Genomic DNA, 19,474 nt, shown 5'->3' with positions numbered 1-19,474 from the left:
GAGCTGTCAGCACAGAGCTCTACATGGGGCTCGAACCCCCACGGGCCATGAGATCATGACCTGAGCCAAAGTTGTATGCTCAACCAACTGAGCCACCCAGGAGCCCCGAGACACGATGTCTTAATGGGAGGAACAGCTGAATCCCAAATGCAGGTGTACGGGGTTGGGAGGAATTGTTACAGCCATTAGATCTAACTGAAACCACAAATTACGGGCACCTGGCTGGCTCAGTGGGTGTAGCATGTGACGCTCGATCTTGGGGTCATGAATTCGAGCCCCATGTTGGGTGTAGAGTATTTTTTTTAAAAACCTCACAAATCAAATAGGACAGATTGACTTAAGGGTCTCAAAACCTTGAATAAACAGTCCGACATTGGCATGATGTAACCAAACTTATCCTTTGGTATTCCTAAGTGCCAAGATTCTGGGTTTGCTTTACAGGTTTCCAGCCTCTCAGGGTTTGCTGAGGCCCCCAGAGGGGCAGGTTCCCCGTCACAGCAGGGCTGAAGGCACGGGGGATCCGGGACCACCGTGTAGTGCCGGTTCCCTGCTCGTTGAACGAGACCTAAGAGGTGAGCAGGACCCAGGAGAATTCCACCAGGTCTAAAGGGACCCCCAAGCCCATTCCTCTTCCCAGGAGCTTAACTGCACAGCCCTGTGCATCCCTGTTTCCTGAGGGTCCCTCAGGCTCCGACTCGACCCCACTTTTACCAGGTGGGAACCTTCTTTTTACTGCTTTAGCCGCGTGGATGAGGCCCTGTGCCCCCCTAATATCTTCACTGTGTGGTCACACTTTTGCGCCTCCCATCCATCCAGGTTGTAATGCTGTCTTCCTGTTTTACTTTATCACCTGCCTGTGTTCCATTTTATTGCCTGTGTCATTGGCCAATATTGTGCACTCATTATAATGGGAAGCGTGAAAGGGAAGACTGGATTATGGGGTACTAAGTGTCCTGCGTGGGTAACTATAAATCAGGGGCCTGGACGGCAGGGGGCGCCCCTCTCCCCCGATTCCTCTCAGGGCGGGTCTGAGGACCAGGTCTTTGACCAGGAGAGGGCTGCAGCCACTAGCGGTCCCCCACCCCCTCAGACTTCAGAGGAGGCTTGGGAAGGACGTGGATGCTGAGGGGACACTTGGCTTGACATATACAAAAACCTCGAACGGTAATGTGGGGCTCAAACCCACAACCCGGAGATCAAGAGTCGCAGGCTCTACCACCTAACGGAGTCAGCCAGGCACCCCAACTATAACAAATTTAAACAACACAGTGGAAAGAGAAAGCCCCACGGGATGCCTGGGCGGCTCAGTCGGTTAGGTGTCTGACTTCTGCTCAGGTGTCTGACTTCGGCTCAGGGGTTTATGAGTTTGAGCCCTGCATTGGGTTCTCTACTGACAGCTCAGAGCCTGGAGCCTGCTTCAGATTCTGTGTTCTGTGTCTCTTCTCTCTCTCTCTGCCCCTCGCCCCCCTCAAAAATAAATTTTCAAATGTTAAAATATTTTTAAAAAGTGAAAGCCTCAGTTATGAGCTGAATTGTGTCCCCCCCCCCCCCCACCAATTCATATCTTGAAGTCCCAATTCTCAGTTCCTCAGCATGTATTTGAAGACAGGGCCTTTGAACAGGTGATTGGGTAAAACATGAGGCCGTTAGGGGGACCCCTAACCCAATCTGAGTAGTGCCCTTGTAGGAAGGGGGAAGTGGGGCACGTGGGGACACGCGGAGGAAAGACCACACGAGGTCACGGGCAGAAGGCGGCCATCTGCAAGCCAAGGCGAGGGGCCCCAGAGGACACCAGAGCTGCCAACACCTCGTCTCAGACTTCCAGAACTGTGAGAAAATAAACCTGTGGTATTTATTGATGGCAGCCCCAGCAGGCCAATCCAGCCCCCTCTCCCCATCCCCAGTCCGCAGAGGTATGTATCAATTTTTGGTAGTCAGCTGGGTAACCTTCTAGTCACTTCCCGTGCATTTAGAATCACATACTCGGGCACCTGGGCGGCTCAGTTGGTTAAGCGGCCGACTTCGGCTCAGGTCATGATCTCATGGTTTGTGGGTTCGAGCCCCGCATTGGGTTCTGTGCTGACCGCTCAGAGCCTGGAGCCTGCTTCAGACTCTGTGTTTCCCTCTCTCTTTGCCCCTCCCCCACTCATGCTCTGTCTCTGTCTCAAAAATAAACAAACTATAGAAAATTTTTCTAATCGTATATGAAGATACGCACAAATTTCTTTTCTACTTTTTTTTTTTTTTTTACAAAGATAGGATTCGGCCATACACACTATTTCACAACCAGCTTTCTTTTTTGTTTATGGGTTTTTTTTAATTTTATTTTTGAGAGACAGAGACAGCGCGAGCAGGGGAGGGTCAGAGAGAGAGGGAGACACAGAACCGGAAGCAGGCTCCAGGCTCTGAGCTAGCGGTCAGCACAGAGCCCGACGCAGGGCTCGAACCCACAAACTGTGAGATCTTGACCTGAGTTGAAGCCGGACGCTTAACTGACTGAGCCACCCAGGCGCCCCCTTTCTTAATTCCACAGTATATCATGGGCATTTTTCCATATCAGTATCTACCCAAGCAACCTTTTTTTCTTTTTTTAAATGTTTATTTATGGTTTGAGAAACAGAGCACAAGCAGGGTAGGTGCAGAGAAGGGGCAGGGCAGACACAGAATCTGAAGCAGGCTCCAGGCTCTGAGCTGTCAGCACAGAGCTTGGCGTGGGGCTTGAACCTACTAACTGTGAGATCATGGCCTGAGCTGAAGTCGGAGGCTTAACCGACTGAGCCCCCCAGGCGCCCCTCTGAGCATTCTTCTTAATGCTCACAAATATTCCATGCTCGGGAGGCAGCATCACGTTTTTTCTCCGCTTCCCCTCCTCCTCCCCCTCCTTCTCCTTGCCTTAACCAACAGGAATGTACGTTCTCACAGTTGTGGAGGCTGAGAAGCTTCGAGTAGGGTGCCGGCACGCTCAGATTCTGCGGAGGACACTTGGCCTGGCTTGTGGATGGCGGCCTTCTCGCTTGGCTAGCTGGCTTGTCCTCACATGGCAGAGAGAGAGAGAGAAGCAGCTCTCTGGTGTTCCGTGTTAGGATGACACGAATCCCATCATGAGGGCCGCCTTCCAAAGTCTCCACCTCCAGTTCCATGACAGTAGTGGGGGGAGGGTTTCCACGTAGGAATTTGGGGCACACGATTCTGCCCAGAGCACAAGGCAGCCTCCCGGCAGCCTCCACGATGACCATGGTTACCATCCCTCTTGCTGTCACAAACGGGGCTGTGACACCCTCCTTGTGCCTCCAGGCGGGGCTTACCTGTGGGATAAATTCCTGAGTGGGATCATGCTTTTTGTAGTTGGAACCACGTTGCTAAGTGTACCTTCCCGCCAGCGGGAGATGAGAGGGCCCCTTGCCCTGATCAATTTGAATCTGCTTGTCGTGTGGTAGGCTTCACTCTCAAGTTTCAACCAAGCTCAGTTGTGCAAGAAATACGATGTCTTGGGGCGCCTGGGCGGCTCAGTCGGTTAAGCCTCCGACTTTGGCTCAGGTCATGATCTCACAGTTCGTGGGTTTGAGCTCCGCTTCGGGCTCTGTGCTGACAGCTCGGAGCCTGGAGCCTGTCTTCAGATTCTGTGTCTCCCTCTCCCTCTCCCCCACTCAATCTCTGTCTCTCTCTCTCAAAATAAAATATTTAAAAAAAGAAAGAAGGGAAAAGAAAACTAAATACGATGTCTTGCGTTTCCCAAGGCAAAGGTTTCTCGGCCTCAGCTCACTTGGGATTATGTAACTGCAGGGGGCTGGCCTGGGCCCTGTGGGATGTTCAACAGCACCTCTGGCCTCCAAGTTGTGACAATCACAAACGTTTCCAGGGATGCCTGGGTGGCTCAGTGGGTTAAGCATCTAACTCTTGATTTCGGTTCAGGTCATGATCTCACAGTTCCTAAGTTCAAGCCTCCTGTTGGGCTCTGCGTGGATGGTACAGCGCCTGCTTGGGATTCCCTCTCTCCCTCCATCTCTCTGCCCCTCCCCTGCTTGCATGTGCTTTCTCTGAAAATAAACTTAAAAAATTTTTCTTTTATGTCTCCAGATATTGCCAAATGTCCCCTGGGGGCAAAATCAGCCAGGCTGAGAACCAGAACTTTGAGACCAACTCACTCTGACTCCAAGCCCCTCCCTACCCAGCTGTGAGGACGTCACACCCCAGTTACAGTGAGGGTTCTCGTCCAGGTGGTCTCAGATGGGGGGTGGCGCCCTAAACCTTCGGAAGAGCTCCAGCCCACTACCGTGGCTGTTGTCACTGGCCTCGGCGGTCCCCCCTCCCCCCAACCCTGCACCTCTCTCAGGAAATGGCCTGTGAGTACAGGCTCTCTCACACGATGCCCTGCAAATTGTCCCCCTCTGACCCTGGTCATCTACCAACCAGTCAAAGCTAGAAGACGGCTGGAGAGTCTGCGGGTCTACGTCCAGCTGAGAGTTTGCTGACAGACTGGACGGGGCTGTGGAAGGACTGGTGGAAGGAGGGGTGAAGGACGTGTCCAGAGTCCCCCCCACCCCCCGAGCCAGTCCAGGAACAAGGAGGACACTGATGGGAAGGAAGTCAAGGGAGGAACGATTTGGGGGGAGGGATATTGGGAGCTCTGATTTGAACCCACTGGGAGGTCCGCTAACCATCCAAGAGGACATTAAGGAGAAAGCGGGGTAGACCAGTCGGGAGCTTGGGAGCAAGATCCAGGCTGAAGACAGAAATGTGGGAGTCATCGGAGATGCTATTTATAGCTGGGAGACTGCCCGAGATTGTGCCAGGAGGGAGCGTGGGTTGTGGGGGCCCAGGCTAGGCTCTGGGGCTCCCGTGTGAATAATTATCAGATAATAATTACTATCATTTTATTCCTTATAGCATCTGGCACCGTGCCTGGTTCTGTGCATAAGTTCACTGAATGGAACAGAATGTGGCACTTTACCCCCCACCCTACTTTGCCTGCTAATCAGGATTTAGATTCTACCTTAGCAGCATCGCCAGGAGTTAGCATCGGTCAGTTAAGTGGGAATGGAAATATTCTTGAGGCATTTTTCAGAATCCGGAATGGAACTTTCCTGCTGCTTGCAGAAGGCAAATCAGGCGGTCTTCAATTCCCGCTCCAAAGGCGAAGGTCCTCATCAAAACAAAATTCCACGTCCCACAGACCCCGAGAGTTCTGAGCTGCAACCATCTCCTAACCCATCAAATTTGGGGCGGGGGGGGGGTGCTGTTCTGCAGAGAATTTGGTCACACACGTTTACTCCTTCAGTGTCTCATTCACTCCAGGATCCACGACCTCAGAATCGACTCCAAAGACGAGCTTCGCCATGTCGCTCCCCAGCCCTGAGAGCAGAAAGCACCAGAATAGCAGCATGAATCACCCGGGAACTGTCATGTAATGCACGGGGCAGGACACTTTCTGCCGCGGCGCCTCTGCTTGTGTTCCAGGGATCGGGGAAGGGGACACTGGCGGACCGCATCGCCACCTCCCGGTCCCACTCCCGAGAGCTCGGAGTCTGAAGAGGTTTGAAGAAGCCCACAGTGGTGACAGTAAGAGCTAACATTTTTTAACATCCAGGAGTGACTACTGTGACCTTGGATGAGCTTAAGCTTTAGGGTCCTCTATTCACAGCCCTTCTGATTTGTATTTTTCTCTTCTCAAAGGCGGCTTTCAAGATTTTAGGTTGAGTATGGATTATTTTGTCCCGTCCTCACAGTCACCTTGGAAAGTCCTTGGCGTGGCATCATCCCCATTTACAGGCAAGGACACTAGAGGGTAGAAAAAGCCTTCTTTGGGTTCCTTGGACATTTCAAACTTGTTTCAACCTCAGGGCCTTTGCACTTTCTGTTGTCCTGTCTGGAACCCTGTCCCTGGCTGGCTTCTCACCACTCCAGGTCCAAGGGGCCTTCACCAACCACCTGCCTCTAGGAGGTCTTTCCTTCCACGCCTCCCTGGTCATTCGCTATCCCTTATCTTTTGCTTTTTTTGACAGCACTCATCACTCTAGCTAGCTTCATTTCTGCATTTGTTTCTAGCAAATGCATATAGTGCTTACTCTTCAGGCAGGCAGCACTCTTAAGTGCTTTACAAATACCAAACTATGTGGGCGCCAGGTAGCTCAGTTGGTTAGGCATCAGACTCCTGGTTTCGGCTCAGGTCATGATCTCCTGGTTCGTGGGTTCAAGCCCTGCATCAGGCTCCATGCTGTCAGATTCTCTCTCCCTCTCTCTCTGTGCCTACCCCACTTGCATGCACACACTACCTCTCAAAATAAATATCTTTTAAACATTTTAATCTTCACAACTACCCTGACATCAAAACTTTTTCGGGGTGCCCAGGTGAGCAGCCAACTCTTAATTTCAGTTAAAGTCATGATCCCAGAATCATGGGATCAACCCCCGTGTCTGGCTCTGTACTAAACATGGAGCCTGCCTAAGATTTTCTCTCTTTCCCCCTGCTCCTCTCCCCTGCTCACATGTGTGCTCCTTCTCTCTTTAATAAACAAAACATTTTTTCATCCGTATTTTAAAATAGAAGCAACGGAAACACAGAGAGGCTAAGCAGGTTGCTTTAAGTCAAGCCGGACACTTAACCAACTGAGCCACCCAGGCGCCCCTAAGCAGGTTGCTTTAAGTCACACAGCAGACGAGTGTAACTGTCATCTCTCTCTCCCATTAGAAGACACGACCCACCCGAGCAGAAGCCGCATCTGTGGGCTGCAGGATCACTGTTGAGCCCCTGCATCCAGAGTCGTGTGCCGCGGGTAACAGGACTATGAAGATGTCAGTGTTGACCAGACCGGGTTATGCAGAGGGAGGAATGGGAAGGAAGCCCGGAGAACGGCTGTGGGGAGATGGTGGAACCACAAGCGGGTCTGGGCGCTTGGGGGGCGGCAGTGGGATCAGCAGGAGTGCCGTGGTCTGGAGACAGAGCCAAGGACCAATGAAAGGTCTTGCAGACAGGTGTATTTTAGATGCGTTCGAGAGGCCAAATGCCTCGGAATCCCCGCCCTGCTTCATGCTCCGCGTCAGATGCATGAACAGACCCTGTTGGCTCCTCCAATACCAATAGTTGGACTCCAACTCTGCCCAGTCCTCTGCTCCCACTGTGGCTCCCACAGGACTGTCACCGTTCTCCAGGAATACCGCAATGCTCTCCTAAGAGGTCACCTACGCTGCAGCCACTGGAGTCCTGATCCATCAGATCGTGTCCCTTTTTTTTTTTCATGAAACAATCTGATTTACTCAGTCTGAAATTTACTAAACAGAGTTTGGAATTATTAGAATAATTGCATACTATAATGATAACAATTGTAATTGTAGTTAATTTCTGTTTCTCTTGAGTGATCTTTTATCTTTTTCTTTTTTTTTAACATATGCATTTATTTTCCATCATTTACAATACAGTAGCTACAATGAGATCGTGTCCCTTTTCTGTTCAAAACACGCCAGCATGAACACAACAGCCTCTCACCCTGCAGGATCTGGCCCCTGCTTCCTCTGGCCCAGCTCTCCCACTTCCTCCCGGCTCCCACCATTCTGGCCACGTCAGTGCAGCTGCCACCCCAGGACCTTTGCACGTGTTGTTGCCTCAGACTGCAAGGGTCTTTCTCAGACTTTCCATTAATCTCCCTCCCTCACTTCCTCAGGTCTTTGCTCCAATACTACCTTCTCATTGAGGTCTGTGCCCTGGCCACCTTATTAAAAACGTTAACACCCTCAACAACACTCCTTAACCCATTCCCTGCTTTATGTTTCTCCACTGCACTTACGCAGATATATACCCTAGAAACTTGTTAGGTGTGTCTCACGAGAATGAGAGCCGCGAGAACAGTGATTCAAGAACACCTACTATGTGCCAGACACCGCAACGCACCTGGAAAACAGGGATTAAAGGTAAAAGGCCACAGGGCCCCCGTGGACCTTACGAAATGCGGTAGTGATACTAAAGTTGCCAGTTTAATTTGTGACTGGATACATACATGGTCCATAGTGCAGCGACAGCAAGAGACGGGGGCAGAAAGGAGTGTGCTGATTGGAGGCTGGCGGTTAGGGAACGTGGACAGCTCACGTCAGCCTGCCCGGCGGGATTAACCTGGCCGAGTGGCAGAGCCCGGGGCGGGGGCCCCCCCCCCCCAGCCGAGGGAACAGTCTGCGGGCAGGCCCGGGGTGAAGGAGCCTCAGCCTAAAACCTCCAAGAGTTTTGAGCAAGGGGTGCGGGTCTGCAGAGACTTTGGCTGCAGTGTTAAGAATGGACCAGACACGGCTGGGATGGAAGCGGAAGCTGTGGCGACAAACCATTGCCACAGAAAGGGCACTTAAAACCCTGGGCGGGGAGGCGGGAGGGGAGGAAGCAAGGACACAGCAGGCCCCAAGTCCCTCATCCAAGCCTTCTGCACACCTGTCGTGCGGCTTCTCTGTTCCATCAAGCACACACCGGTCCGGGAGGAAACGCCAGGTCTCTCCCCCAAGCGCTCAGCCCCTTGGCTTCCCCTTCCTCCCGGGGCCGCCACCGCCCGCCAGCAGGTGACCGAGCGTGTCACTGACGTCTTTGTTCCGTCTCCCCATCCCCGAATAATGGCTCCCTTCACTGAGTGCTCAAGAAGTCACTGCATGAATGGGACACCTCCCACGGCCCTTGCACTGCCAGACCTGTTAGCACGAGGGGATCCAGAGAGCCCCCCGGCCGCCCCAGGGTGAGACCCCGCGTCCGTCCAACCCGAACCCCAACTCCTTCGGTGTGTTCGACCCATCGGCTCCTAGCAGCGGGACCCGGGCACGGCCCGGGAGCTCTCCCGAGGTCGACCCAGACGTCACCCGCACCGGCCGGGACCCCGGGGCTCCGCGTCGCTGGGGAGCAGCGGGCCGTCTGGGCCGGACTCGCAGTCCACGGAGACAGGATGCGGCACGGAGAGCCCCAGGCCGCCACGGCCACCGCGGCACAGAGAGACCGGTCTTTGGCTTCCCATAAACCACTGCAGAGGTGAAGCCCCGCCTTCCGAAGGGTAGCCATTTACGCCTATCACTGCAAAGCGTCGGCAACTCTCCGCCCAATCGACTTTTTTTTTTTAACCTGAGGGAGGTTCTCTCACGGAGTCCATCAGCCCAATGGGAGAGGTGGAAATTTCCAGAAAGAACAGGACCAATGGGCGCGGCCAGCGCGGCCACGATTGGCGGACCAAGTGACCAATCCCTGTCGCAGAAGGGCGCCCCTCCCTCCAATCGTGGAGCCGGGGCTGGGCGGGGATTGTCGAGAAAAGCCCAATCCGGAGGCGCGGAGGAGGCAGGGCTGCGGGATTACTCTCAACTGCCCAATGATAGAGAAGCAAAGATGATGGGCTAGACTTCAAGCCAATAGTAGGCAAGGATAGGAAGCCCCCTCGGGGAGCGCGACCAGTGAGCGGGCGAGGAAGGGGCGGGATCCGGGGGTCCCGGCAGCTTCTAGTAGGTTCCAGAAGGCGGCGCGTGCGGTTGGGAACGCGGAGCGGACGGAGTCGATTCAACGGGGTTCCGGGCCGGGCTATGGAGCAGGTGAAGGGGGAGGGGCGGACCGAGGCCCCGGGGACGCCTGGAGACAGGTCGAGGCCGGGCCGCGACTGGAGGGGCGGGGCGGGCGCCCATCCTGGCGGTCGGGGCGGCGGCCTGGGCCGGTCGAGCAGCTGGGGAGGCGAGGGCGTGAGGGCCGCGGCCCACCGGGCGGGAGGTGAGCAGCGTAGCCAGGTCCGGGCCGCGGGGGGCACCGGGGTCCATTCAGTGCCCGTCTCCTGCCGCTTCGGTGAGGAGGACCGGGGGACGGCGACAGTTCGGCCCTATGTCTGGCCCGCGGCGGGAAGAGAGGCCGTGGCTGGGCCCCGGAGGCCTCCCGGGAGGTGGCCCTGGACGGAGCGCGGAGCGGGGGGGGGTGCTTGGGAACCGGCGGGCGGGACGAGGTCCACACCGAAGAATGCACCATCCGGGAGAGCGGTGATTGCCGACGGGAAAGCCACCCGGACTTGGTCACAGTTAACTTGGAGGAATGCGGGGAGCGGGGACGGGAATTCCCTGGAAGTAGCCAGGTGGGGGCAGATCCTACTTTACTACATCTGGAAAGGCCTGGATGGAAGAGTGTAGTGGAGGTTGGAAGAGTGGCGGGCGGACTTCCTTGCCCGGTGCAGGAAAGGGACGGTGCGGCGAAAGTCCTGAGAACGAGTCCAGGTCTCCCAGTGTCACGAATAGATGTGCGGCCCCTCCCATTCTTTTTTCTGTGTTGGGTGTGTGTGAGTGTGTGATTCGAGAGTAACTGAAGGCTGATATTCTGGAAAGTTGGTTTCTGGTTACACGAGGAGGAATTGGTCGCAGTAGAAAATCTAGGCTACGTAAAGAAGCAGCAAGAAAAGTAAGTTATTTGTCTAGGCTTATCATTTTTAGGGGTTTGTAACTGCTGCTTGTCGGCTTTCGGCGGCTTCATCATTTCTCCCGCAGCCCGAAGGTTGTGAAAGGCCTGGAGAGATTTTACTCAGTCGGAAACTCAGTGGAAGCGTAGCGATTCACCGGGAGAAAAAAGGGCTCAGGGTGTCTGATGTGATCTACAAAGCCTAGCGTTTTGCTCGGGCATAGGCGTTGCCGCTTCATCTAGGTCTGGAGCCTCTTTGGTGAATTAAGGAAGAGTGGCGATGAAGGAGTTAATAAAGCTTTTGCTCCCTTGAGATCATAAAGTTGCATCTGGGATTTAAATAGGCAAAAGTATGGACAAGAAAATGATGTCTGGGATGAGAAACCCATCACTCTGAAATTCAAGAGAGGGGTTTGTCACTCCATTATCGGAATAGAAGAAAACTTTTTATAATCACTGCGGTTATAGATAGTGTGCGGAGGCGGCCGGTAAATGGAGTGAAGTCAGGACGGCATTCGGAGGTGCCCTGGCAGCCTGGGGTTTCCCTCTGGGTGAATGGCCCTGCTTGCTCTCCGGCCCATTGGACATGCGACGCCTCTGCCTTTGGTTTTCATTTTCAACTTGGAGAGCTGGATTTTGGTTTTAGGAAATAATAAGTTGGAAGGATTTGAGTGTCCGGATTTTTCTCTTTTTTTAACTGAGTACTTTTCAAATCAATCCCAGGGTAATGGCCTTCAAAAAGTTTTTTTGTGTTTCTATATTGTTTTTGAGAGACAGAGTGCAAGCAGGGGAGGGTCAGAGAGAGAGGGAGATACAGAATCTGAAGTAGGCTGCAGGCTCTGAGCTAGCTGTCAGCACAGAGCCTGATGCGGGGCTCGAACCCAGGAAGTGTGAGATCATAACCTGAGCCGAAGCGGGACGCTTAACCAACTGACCCACTCAGGCGCCCCTAACATTTATTTTTGAGAGACAGAGACAGATCATGAGCTGGGAAGGGACAGAGAGAGGGGGAGACAGAATCCAAAACAGGCTGTAAGTTGTCAGCACAGAGCCCGAGGAGGGGCTTGAACCCACGAGCTGTGAGGTCATGACCTGAGCCAAAGTCCGCCGAAGTCCGACACTCAAATGACCTGAACTGAAGTCCCATACTCAACCCACTGAGACCCTGGGCGCCCCTCTCCTTGTTGTTGATCATTTGAAGCGCTGGTCTCCACCTACGGGCTTGGTTTTCGGCGCTGTTTGCAGCTGCTGCTCGATACTAGTTGAGTGTTTAAGGTTTTGCTCTCTGGACTCCTTCCTGAGTTCCTGGGTTCTAAGATTTCTATGCTAGATTTGGCCACGTGTGTTGGACTTTTTCAAGGCCATCTCTCTGACATCTCGAGTGGATGGAGGGAAGTTCCCGATTTGTTGGCCCTGAGGCTCCAAAAAAGTATTTCTTTGAACATTTCTTTCTTGGGTTAAAGCATACTGGGTCGTGGCCACATGCTAGACCTGTATGTAACTTAACCAGCTGCTTTATCTCCCCAAATGTGTTTGCATTTGGTATATGGCCCTTCCTGTCTTGCAGGGCATCCCTGGTACAGGAGCAGACCTTTAATTAGGACCATGTCTTGGACATTTGGGAGGGTAGGGAATTAGACCACAACTAGCTTTTGTTTTGTTTTGTTTCGATTTTGGTATATCTTTTATAGTAATAGGTAAACATGACAAAAACTGATTTGGGGGTGTTTACCACTAGAGCTAGTGTTATGTTACCACATCTGTCAATGGAAGTAGACTCTTCTCTGATTGTGGGGAAGCATCTTGAGGCTCCCAGAGAAGCATCGAGAAGCCTGTGGGCTGCCGGGCCGCGTGTCCCGTGCACACTGCTGCTCCCTTCGTGGTGGTCTTCCGTGAGGAGTGTCCGGTTCATCGTTCGGGCTTCTTGGCGTTCTGATAGCAGATGAAATTATTTTTCTGTGAGGGGGAAGTCATGAGCGTGTTCTAGTGGCTTCATCAGCCCCAGGTAGAGGCTTTGGGAGGCGGGGCTGTGCTGCGGTCTCAGGCGCTGCAGCGGTAAGCAGTGGAGGGCGCGGGCTCAGCCTGCTCCTCCCGGTCGCTTCTTCCTTGCTGTCCCCCCCTGCCCCCCGCCCCCAAATTGTGGGAGATGGTACATGCATTCGCTTACGATCTTTCTCTTGGTTTGTAATGTAACTTTTTTGTTGATGAGTGAAGAAAAATAGGAGTGTCAGTTTAAAGAACTGGGACCGGAGCCGCTGGGTGGCTCCGTCGGTTGCAGTCCAGGTCAAGCCCCGCGTCAGGCTCACTGCTGTCACTGTAGAGCCTGCTTTGGGGCCTCTGTCCCCCTCTCTCTGCTGGTGCACGCTCATTCTCTCAAAAAAATAGGGAAACGTTAAAAAGTATTGTGACGAAAAAAAAAAAAAACAACGGGGCCCAAACAAGGGTGTAACGGAGGAAACTGTACGGGTTCCATTTCCCCTGCAGGTAAACGAGCTAAAGGAGAAGGGCAACAAGGCCCTGAGCGCCGGCAACATCGACGACGCCCTGCGCTGCTACTCGGAGGCCATCAAGCTCGACCCCCGGAACCACGTGCTCTACAGCAACCGCTCGGCCGCCTACGCCAAGAAGGGGGACTACCAGCGGGCGTACGAGGACGGCTGCAAAACCGTGGACTTGAAGCCCGACTGGGGCAAGGTGAGTGGGGCGGGCTGCGGTGCTGCTGGCAAATAGCGGCCCTCCCCACCGGGCCGGCTGCCTGTCCGAGCAGACGACAGCTCCTTCCCCATCCGCCATCCTGCCCCGGGTTGGGGTGCGGGCCTCGGAGTCGTGGCGCCTGTCAGCTGAGGCGCCGTCACCTGTGCAGGCAGGCCTGGCGTCCTGCGCAAGAAGATGCGGCCGTAGGAGCGGATGGCGCTGGGCCGCGGCTGCAGCGGGGCGGGCGGGCGTCCCGATGCCTTGCCCGATTCTTATGGTGTCGGTCCGGGCGTTCCGTGTACGCTTTGGCCTTGATGTGGGTACCCCTTCTGTCCCAGGAAATGGAAAATGGCTTCCGTGGAGTTCACCTTCTGGACTTCCAGGTGTCCTTTATTTTGTTGTGTGTCCTTTCTTGTTGGTTTAAGGGCTATTCTCGAAAAGCAGCGGCTCTTGAGTTCTTAAACCGCTTTGAAGAAGCCAAGAGAACCTACGAAGAGGGTTTAAAACATGAAGCAAACAATCCTCAGCTCAAAGAGGGCTTGCAGAACATGGAGGCCCGGCTGGCAGGTAGGTCCCAGCGCACCGCTTTCTGTTTTTGTAAATGGGACTCACTTTGGGCCACCTTGCGGCTCAGTTAAACGTCCAACTCTTGATCTTCGTTCAGGTCATGATCTCGCTCATGGATTGTAAGTTTGAGCCCGGCGTCGGGCTCTGCATTGGCAGCATGGAGCCTGCTTGGGATCCTCTCTCTTTGTGTCCCCCTCCCCTAGCTCACTCTCTCTGTCCCAAAAACAAAAGCCCTTTTTTAAAAAAAAGACTTTAAAAAGAAAATTTTCTTGTTAATGTTTTCTATTTATTTTTGAGAGAGAGACAGCATGAGCAGGGGAGGGTCAGAAAGAGAGGGAGGCACAGAATCTGAAGCAGGCTCCAGGCTCTGAACCTGAATGGGGCTTGAACCCACGAACCGCGAGGTCATGACCTGAGCCAAAGCCAGACCCTTAACCGAATGAGCCCCCCGGGCGTTCCAGACTTTTTTTTTTTTTTCTCTTTTAATGTTCATTTAAAATTTCGAGAGACAGAGCATGAGCAAGGGAGGGGCAGAGAGAAGAGAGACAGAATCTGAATCAGGCTCCAGGCTCTGAGCTGTCAGGCCAGAGTGAGCTGCCAGCCCAGACCCCAAAGCAGTACTCAAACTCAGAGTACCCCCCCCCCCAAATTTTTTTTCATGGGCTCCTGGGTGGCTCAGTCAGCTGAGCATCGGTTTGTGAGTTCCAACCCCAGATCGGGCTCCGTGCTGACAGCTCAGAGCCTGCTTCAGATTCTGTGTCTTCCCCCTCTCTGCTTCTCTCATGGTGATGCTCTCGCAATTAATAGATAAACGTTAAAAAAAAGCTTTTTTAATTAAAAAAAATTAATATTTAGTTTTTGAGAGAGGAGGAGGAAACAGAGCACAAGCGGGGGAAAGGCAGCGAGAGGGAGATACAGAATCCAAAGCAGGCTCTGGGCTCTTGAGTTGTCAGCACACAGCCTGATGCGGGGCTAGAACCCATGAACCATGAGGTAATGACCTGAGCCGAAGTTGGACGCTAAGTGACTGAGCCACTCAGGCGCCCCAGAACACACCTTAAAATTTTTTTTTAGTAGGATTAACGTCAAGGCTTTCTCCAAATGTCTGGTGGGCTGGGCGGGGGGCCGGGGGGAGCATAATAGCTCAAGTGAACAGACTTCTCATAACGCTCTTTCCTTTTTTCGGAACAGAGAGGAAGTTTATGAACCCTTTCAACATGCCCAATCTGTACCAGAAGTTGGAGAACGACCCCAGGACAAGGACCCTGCTCGCTGACCCCACCTACCGGGATCTGATAGAGCAGCTGAGAAACAAGCCGTCCGACCTGGGCACGTAAGTGGAGGCTGTTGCGTCTCTGGAAATGGACGTGAACGTGGTGCTTTCTTCCTGGGATCCTGTTGGCGGGGGGGGGGTTCCTCATTCAGACAGCAGGGTTTCTGCCTTTGCTTTGTCTCCAGCGAGCGGTAGGTGTTTGTTGGTTTGTCATTTGTTTGTATTTCTGGAAAGAGTCCAGGAGGACGTGTGTCCGGATGATTTGGAGCTTTCATCCTAACCCTCACGTGCTTCTTGCTGCTCTCCAGTGATTCTGATCCGGCGCCAGCCCTGTCCTTCCCGGCTGTGCCGGACGCGGCCTCTTGGGATGTTGGAGTGGAAACCCGTGGTTGAGGAGAGCGTTAGGTGTAAAGATGTGTCTCTTAGTCGGACTGGTATTTGTGCCTCCCAGTATCTGACTCCTGAGGAAGATAGCTCATCCCTCTGTGTGTTTTCAGGCTTCAAGAAGTAAATCTGACTTCTGTTAGCCTGTTTGGGATTGATTTTTGAGGGTTGAGTATTTCCCATGGTACCTCGGGGCTCGTGCAGAGTCTTCCATGGGTGGGCCACTCTCCCGTTCGGTAATCTGAAGCTTAGCCGGAGACGGGGGTTTAAACTCCGTTGCAGGGGCGCCTGGGTGACTCAGTCGGTTAAGCCTCCGACTTCGGCTCAGGTCAGATCTCACGTTTGTGGGTTCGAGCCCCGCATCGGGCTCTGTGCTAACAGCTAGCTCGGAGCCTGGAGCCTGCTTCCGGTTCTGTGTTTCCTTCTCTCTCTCTGCCCCTCCCCCTCTCATGCTCTGTCTCTCTTTGTATCAAAATAAATAAAACATTTTTTTAAAAATAATAAAATAAACTCCGTTGCAGGCAACGCTGCCTGGGTGACTCAGTTGGGCATCTGTTGATTTCGGCCCAGGTGCGATCCCAGAGTTGTGGGTTTGAGCCCAACAATGGGCTCTTTATTGACGGTGCTTCTCTTTCTCCCCCCTACGCTCACTTGTGCGCCTTTTGTCTCTCCAAATAAAACTTAAAAAGTCACTATTTCCAAAGGAGTAATAAGAGTTATTCCACTACATTTTTATTTTGAAAAATAATACTAGGAAAAAAATCAGTTGTGTGATGCCTGGGTGGTTCAGACGGTTAAGCGCCAACTTGGGCTGCAGTCATTGATTTCGCAGTTCCAAGTTCGAGCCCCGCATCGGACTCTGTGCTGACAGCTCAGAGCCTGGAGCCTGCTTTGGATTCTGTGTCTCCACGTCTCTCCGCCCCTTTTCCTGCTCACTGTTTCGGTCTGTCTCTCTCAAATATAAACAAATCTTTAAAAAACCAGTTGTGAGGAGAAGTAATCGTGGTTGGTTGCTTTGTTTACCCAATGCTAGGAAACTGCAGGATCCCCGGATCATGACGACACTCAGCGTCCTGCTGGGGGTGGACCTGGGCAGCATGGACGAGGAGGAGGAGGTGGCGACGCCGCCCCCACCGCCCCCTCCCAAGAAGGACGCCAAGCCAGAGCCCATGGAAGAGGATCTGCCGGAGAATAAGAAGCAGGTCTCATTTTCCCCCCTCCTGTCACACGGTCCCCGGCAGCCTAGTCCTCAGGAAGGCAGTGACTCGGGGCAGCGTCGTTCCCGAGCTCGGGTCCCTGGTTCCCGTCAGGGTGCTCAGCGGGTGACATCACATCCCTCTCTGAGTGCTTGCCCATGAGCAGCGTGGCTGCACGGGCTGCCCTTCCACGGTCCCAGAACTGCGCCTGGGCCACCGGCATGGGTACGGGTCAGGGCAGGCCAGTCAGGCCCCTTGCTGTGATCCAGAGGGACACGTCTGTGCGTGTCCTCCGGCTTCTGTTTCCTGGTTGGGTGGTGTGTAGTCGAAAGGTGGCCACTCAGCAGCACCGTCTTCCAGGCAGGAGGCGTGTGCTTCGGTGGCGTCGTTTCCTTTCTCGTGATCGGGAGCGACAGCTTGTTGCCAGAATAAGCGCCTTCGCATGAGTAAGCGCTGGCTCCGGGGCGTCAGGCTGGAAGGAGGCCCCTCGACGTGGGCGGTGGCACGCGGGGCTGCAGACTCGGGTCCCGGGGACAGGCCCCGGTCAGAGGCCCCCCGCTGCTCTGACCACGGAGCCCCCGAGGCGGCCGCCGGTCAGAACCGGGCTTGGCGCGGCCTCTCCCGGTCAGACCGGGTGAAAGGCTGCCGTTCTGATGTTGCTTCAGGTCGGAGGGATTCTTCTCTCCCCTGAAAAGGCCCTTTGTTTTCTGACCAAGTCCGGGGGTGTAGAGGGGGCAGGGGGGTTTCAGAGGAGCTGGAGGTGAGACCTTAGCGTCTCGTTCTGACAGCCTCTGCCTTTCCGCCTGCAGCTGGCCGAGAAGAGGCCCGCGGTGCGGGGACCGGGCTCCCGTACACGTGGGTCGTGCGCGCCACTCGGCCCCCGTGACGGGCACGGGCTCTGGCGCTCTGCGGCCCGTGTTCGGTTTGCTCAGTGCTCCTTCCCACACCTCGTCTAGGCGCTGAAAGAGAAAGAGTTGGGGAACGAAGCCTACAAGAAGAAAGACTTTGACACAGCCTTGAAGCACTACGACAGGGCCAAGGACCTGGACCCCACCAACATGACTTACATGACCAATCAAGCAGGTGAGGCCCGGGCCGGGGGGTGAGGGCGGCGGCGGCGGGCGGTCCTCCTCCCGGGGAGAGCCGTGGGCTGACTCTCCCTTGAACCCTCCTGCCCGGCAGCCGTGTACTTCGAGAAGGGCGACTACGGCAAGTGCCGGGAGCTTTGCGAGCAGGCCATCGACGTGGGGCGAGAGAACCGCGAAGACTATCGGCAGATTGCCAAGTACGCGCCGCCTCCGGCAGCACCCCGGGGGGCGTGGCGGGCAGGGGCCGGTGTCCGAGACTTGGGGTTCCCTGCATTGGGTGCGGGGAGGGGGGGTGCCAGCCACACCACGCGCGGGAGGCCGCTGGAATCTGGAGGAACGGCATCGGGCGGTGTGTGTCCGCACGGCTCTGCGCAGGGCCGACCTCTCCGCTCTGCGCTCAGTGAGCTCGGTTTCTGCTCGTTCTCGTTAGAGCTTATGCTCGAATCGGCAACTCCTACTTCAAAGAAGAAAAGTATAAGGACGCCATCCACTTCTATAACAAGTCCCTGGCGGAGCACCGAACCCCAGACGTGCTCAAGAAATGTCAGCAGGTGAGTGGGGGGAGGAGAAGGTTTCTGTGACTTCTCAGCTACTTCTTTATCGAAGCGTGCGTCTCATGGTTGGACCGTGTTTGTTTAAGTAGCATTTTTGATCCTCTTCTCTCCTGTCCTTGTCACTTGACGACACGTAAGGAAAAGCCCTGGTTTGTCGCTTTTCTTTATGTCGGCCAGGATTTTAACCCTTTGCTGAGGCTCGGTGTGCCGAATGTTACGGTGGTTATTGTACCTTAAGATTTTTTTTTTAATGTTTTATTTATTTTTGAGACAGAGACAAAGCCTGAGCGGGGAGGGGCAGAGAGAGAGGGAGACACAGAATCGGAAGCAGGATCCAGGTTCTGGGCTGTCAGCACAGAGCCCAAAGCGGGGCTTGAACCCACGGACGTGAGATCATGACCTGAGACAAAGTCGGAGGCTTAACTGACTGAGCGACCCAGGCGCCCCCCCCCCTTAAGATTTTATTTTTTTTTTTAATCTTGGACAACTGAAGAGTGTCTCACCTGTTCTAAATTATGGAACGGGGTTGATTTTATTCACTAAAAGATTGATCATAAAGTTAACTGTGTCGTTAACACATGCCTCCTGCTCATGCGGGGCATAGCTTTGTGCTGAGTGGAAGCCAGTGCTGTTGGCTGGTTGATGGCGTATCTTAACGTTGAGGGATGTAGGATTCTATTTAGGTCCATAAATAATTATTCCAAGGATTTTTTTTTCTTAGGCGGAGAAAATTCTGAAGGAGCAAGAGCGGCTGGCCTATATAAACCCCGACCTGGCCTTGGAGGAGAAGAACAAAGGCAACGAATGTTTTCAGAAAGGTACGTTACAGGGGCACCTGGCCGGCTCCGCGGTTGGGTGTCCGACTTCGGCTCCGGTCACAGCTTGTGAGTTCGAGCCCCGCATCAGGCTGTGTGCTGGCAGCTCAGCCTGGAGCCTGCTTCGGATTCTGTCTCTCTCTGTCTCTGCTCCTCCCTCTCACACTCTTGTCCCTTTCTCTCTCTCGGTCCCTCTCTCACAAAAGTAAACATTAAAGAAAGGTACGGGACCCGAGCTTCTGGCACAGAGTGGTGCAGACAGGTTTTCTGTGCGGGGGAGGAGGGTGGGCGTTCACGGTCTGAAACCGTGTCTCTTCTCTGTGCCCCTCAGGGGACTACCCCCAGGCCATGAAGCACTACACGGAAGCCATCAGACGGAATCCTAAAGATGCCAAATTGTACAGCAATCGAGCCGCCTGCTACACCAAGCTGCTGGAGTTTCCGCTGGCGCTAAAGGTGGGCGCGGGCACGGGGCGCGCTCTGCTGTGCGTTCGAGTTGCCGCCCACGTCCGCTCCGGGTTC

The 19,474-nt window shown here is 54.1% G+C and overlaps 1 protein-coding gene and 1 long non-coding RNA gene across 2 annotated transcripts in view; both read left to right on the top strand.

Annotated features, from left to right (window-relative positions):
- Positions 1-274: 274 nt before the first annotated feature.
- On the top strand, positions 275-5,776 carry LOC115306336. Its single transcript, XR_003915312.1, has 4 exons — positions 275-572; positions 4,078-4,199; positions 5,296-5,559; positions 5,674-5,776. It is a non-coding gene; the product is annotated as an uncharacterized LOC115306336 (long non-coding RNA).
- Positions 5,777-9,435: 3,659 nt separating this feature from the next.
- Positions 9,436-19,474, top strand: part of STIP1 (stress induced phosphoprotein 1) — a 12,453-nt gene continuing 2,414 nt past the window's right edge. The window contains exons 1-10 of the mRNA XM_029957406.1: positions 9,436-9,540; positions 12,866-13,075; positions 13,501-13,642; positions 14,834-14,975; positions 16,333-16,501; positions 17,452-17,578; positions 17,678-17,780; positions 18,014-18,134; positions 18,859-18,955; positions 19,284-19,470. Coding sequence (XP_029813266.1) covers positions 9,532-9,540; positions 12,866-13,075; positions 13,501-13,642; positions 14,834-14,975; positions 16,333-16,501; positions 17,452-17,578; positions 17,678-17,780; positions 18,014-18,134; positions 18,859-18,955; positions 19,284-19,470 — 1,307 coding nt within the window. The 5' untranslated portion in view covers positions 9,436-9,531. The remainder of the gene's footprint in view (positions 9,541-12,865; positions 13,076-13,500; positions 13,643-14,833; positions 14,976-16,332; positions 16,502-17,451; positions 17,579-17,677; positions 17,781-18,013; positions 18,135-18,858; positions 18,956-19,283; positions 19,471-19,474) is intronic.

The sequence above is a fragment of the Suricata suricatta genome, chromosome 11, assembly GCF_006229205.1.
Source record: "Suricata suricatta isolate VVHF042 chromosome 11, meerkat_22Aug2017_6uvM2_HiC, whole genome shotgun sequence".
In the NCBI taxonomy this organism is placed as follows: Eukaryota; Metazoa; Chordata; class Mammalia; order Carnivora; family Herpestidae; genus Suricata; species Suricata suricatta.
The sequence above is the reverse complement of the archived record's forward strand: the minus strand, read 5'-3'. Positions and strand labels throughout refer to the sequence as shown.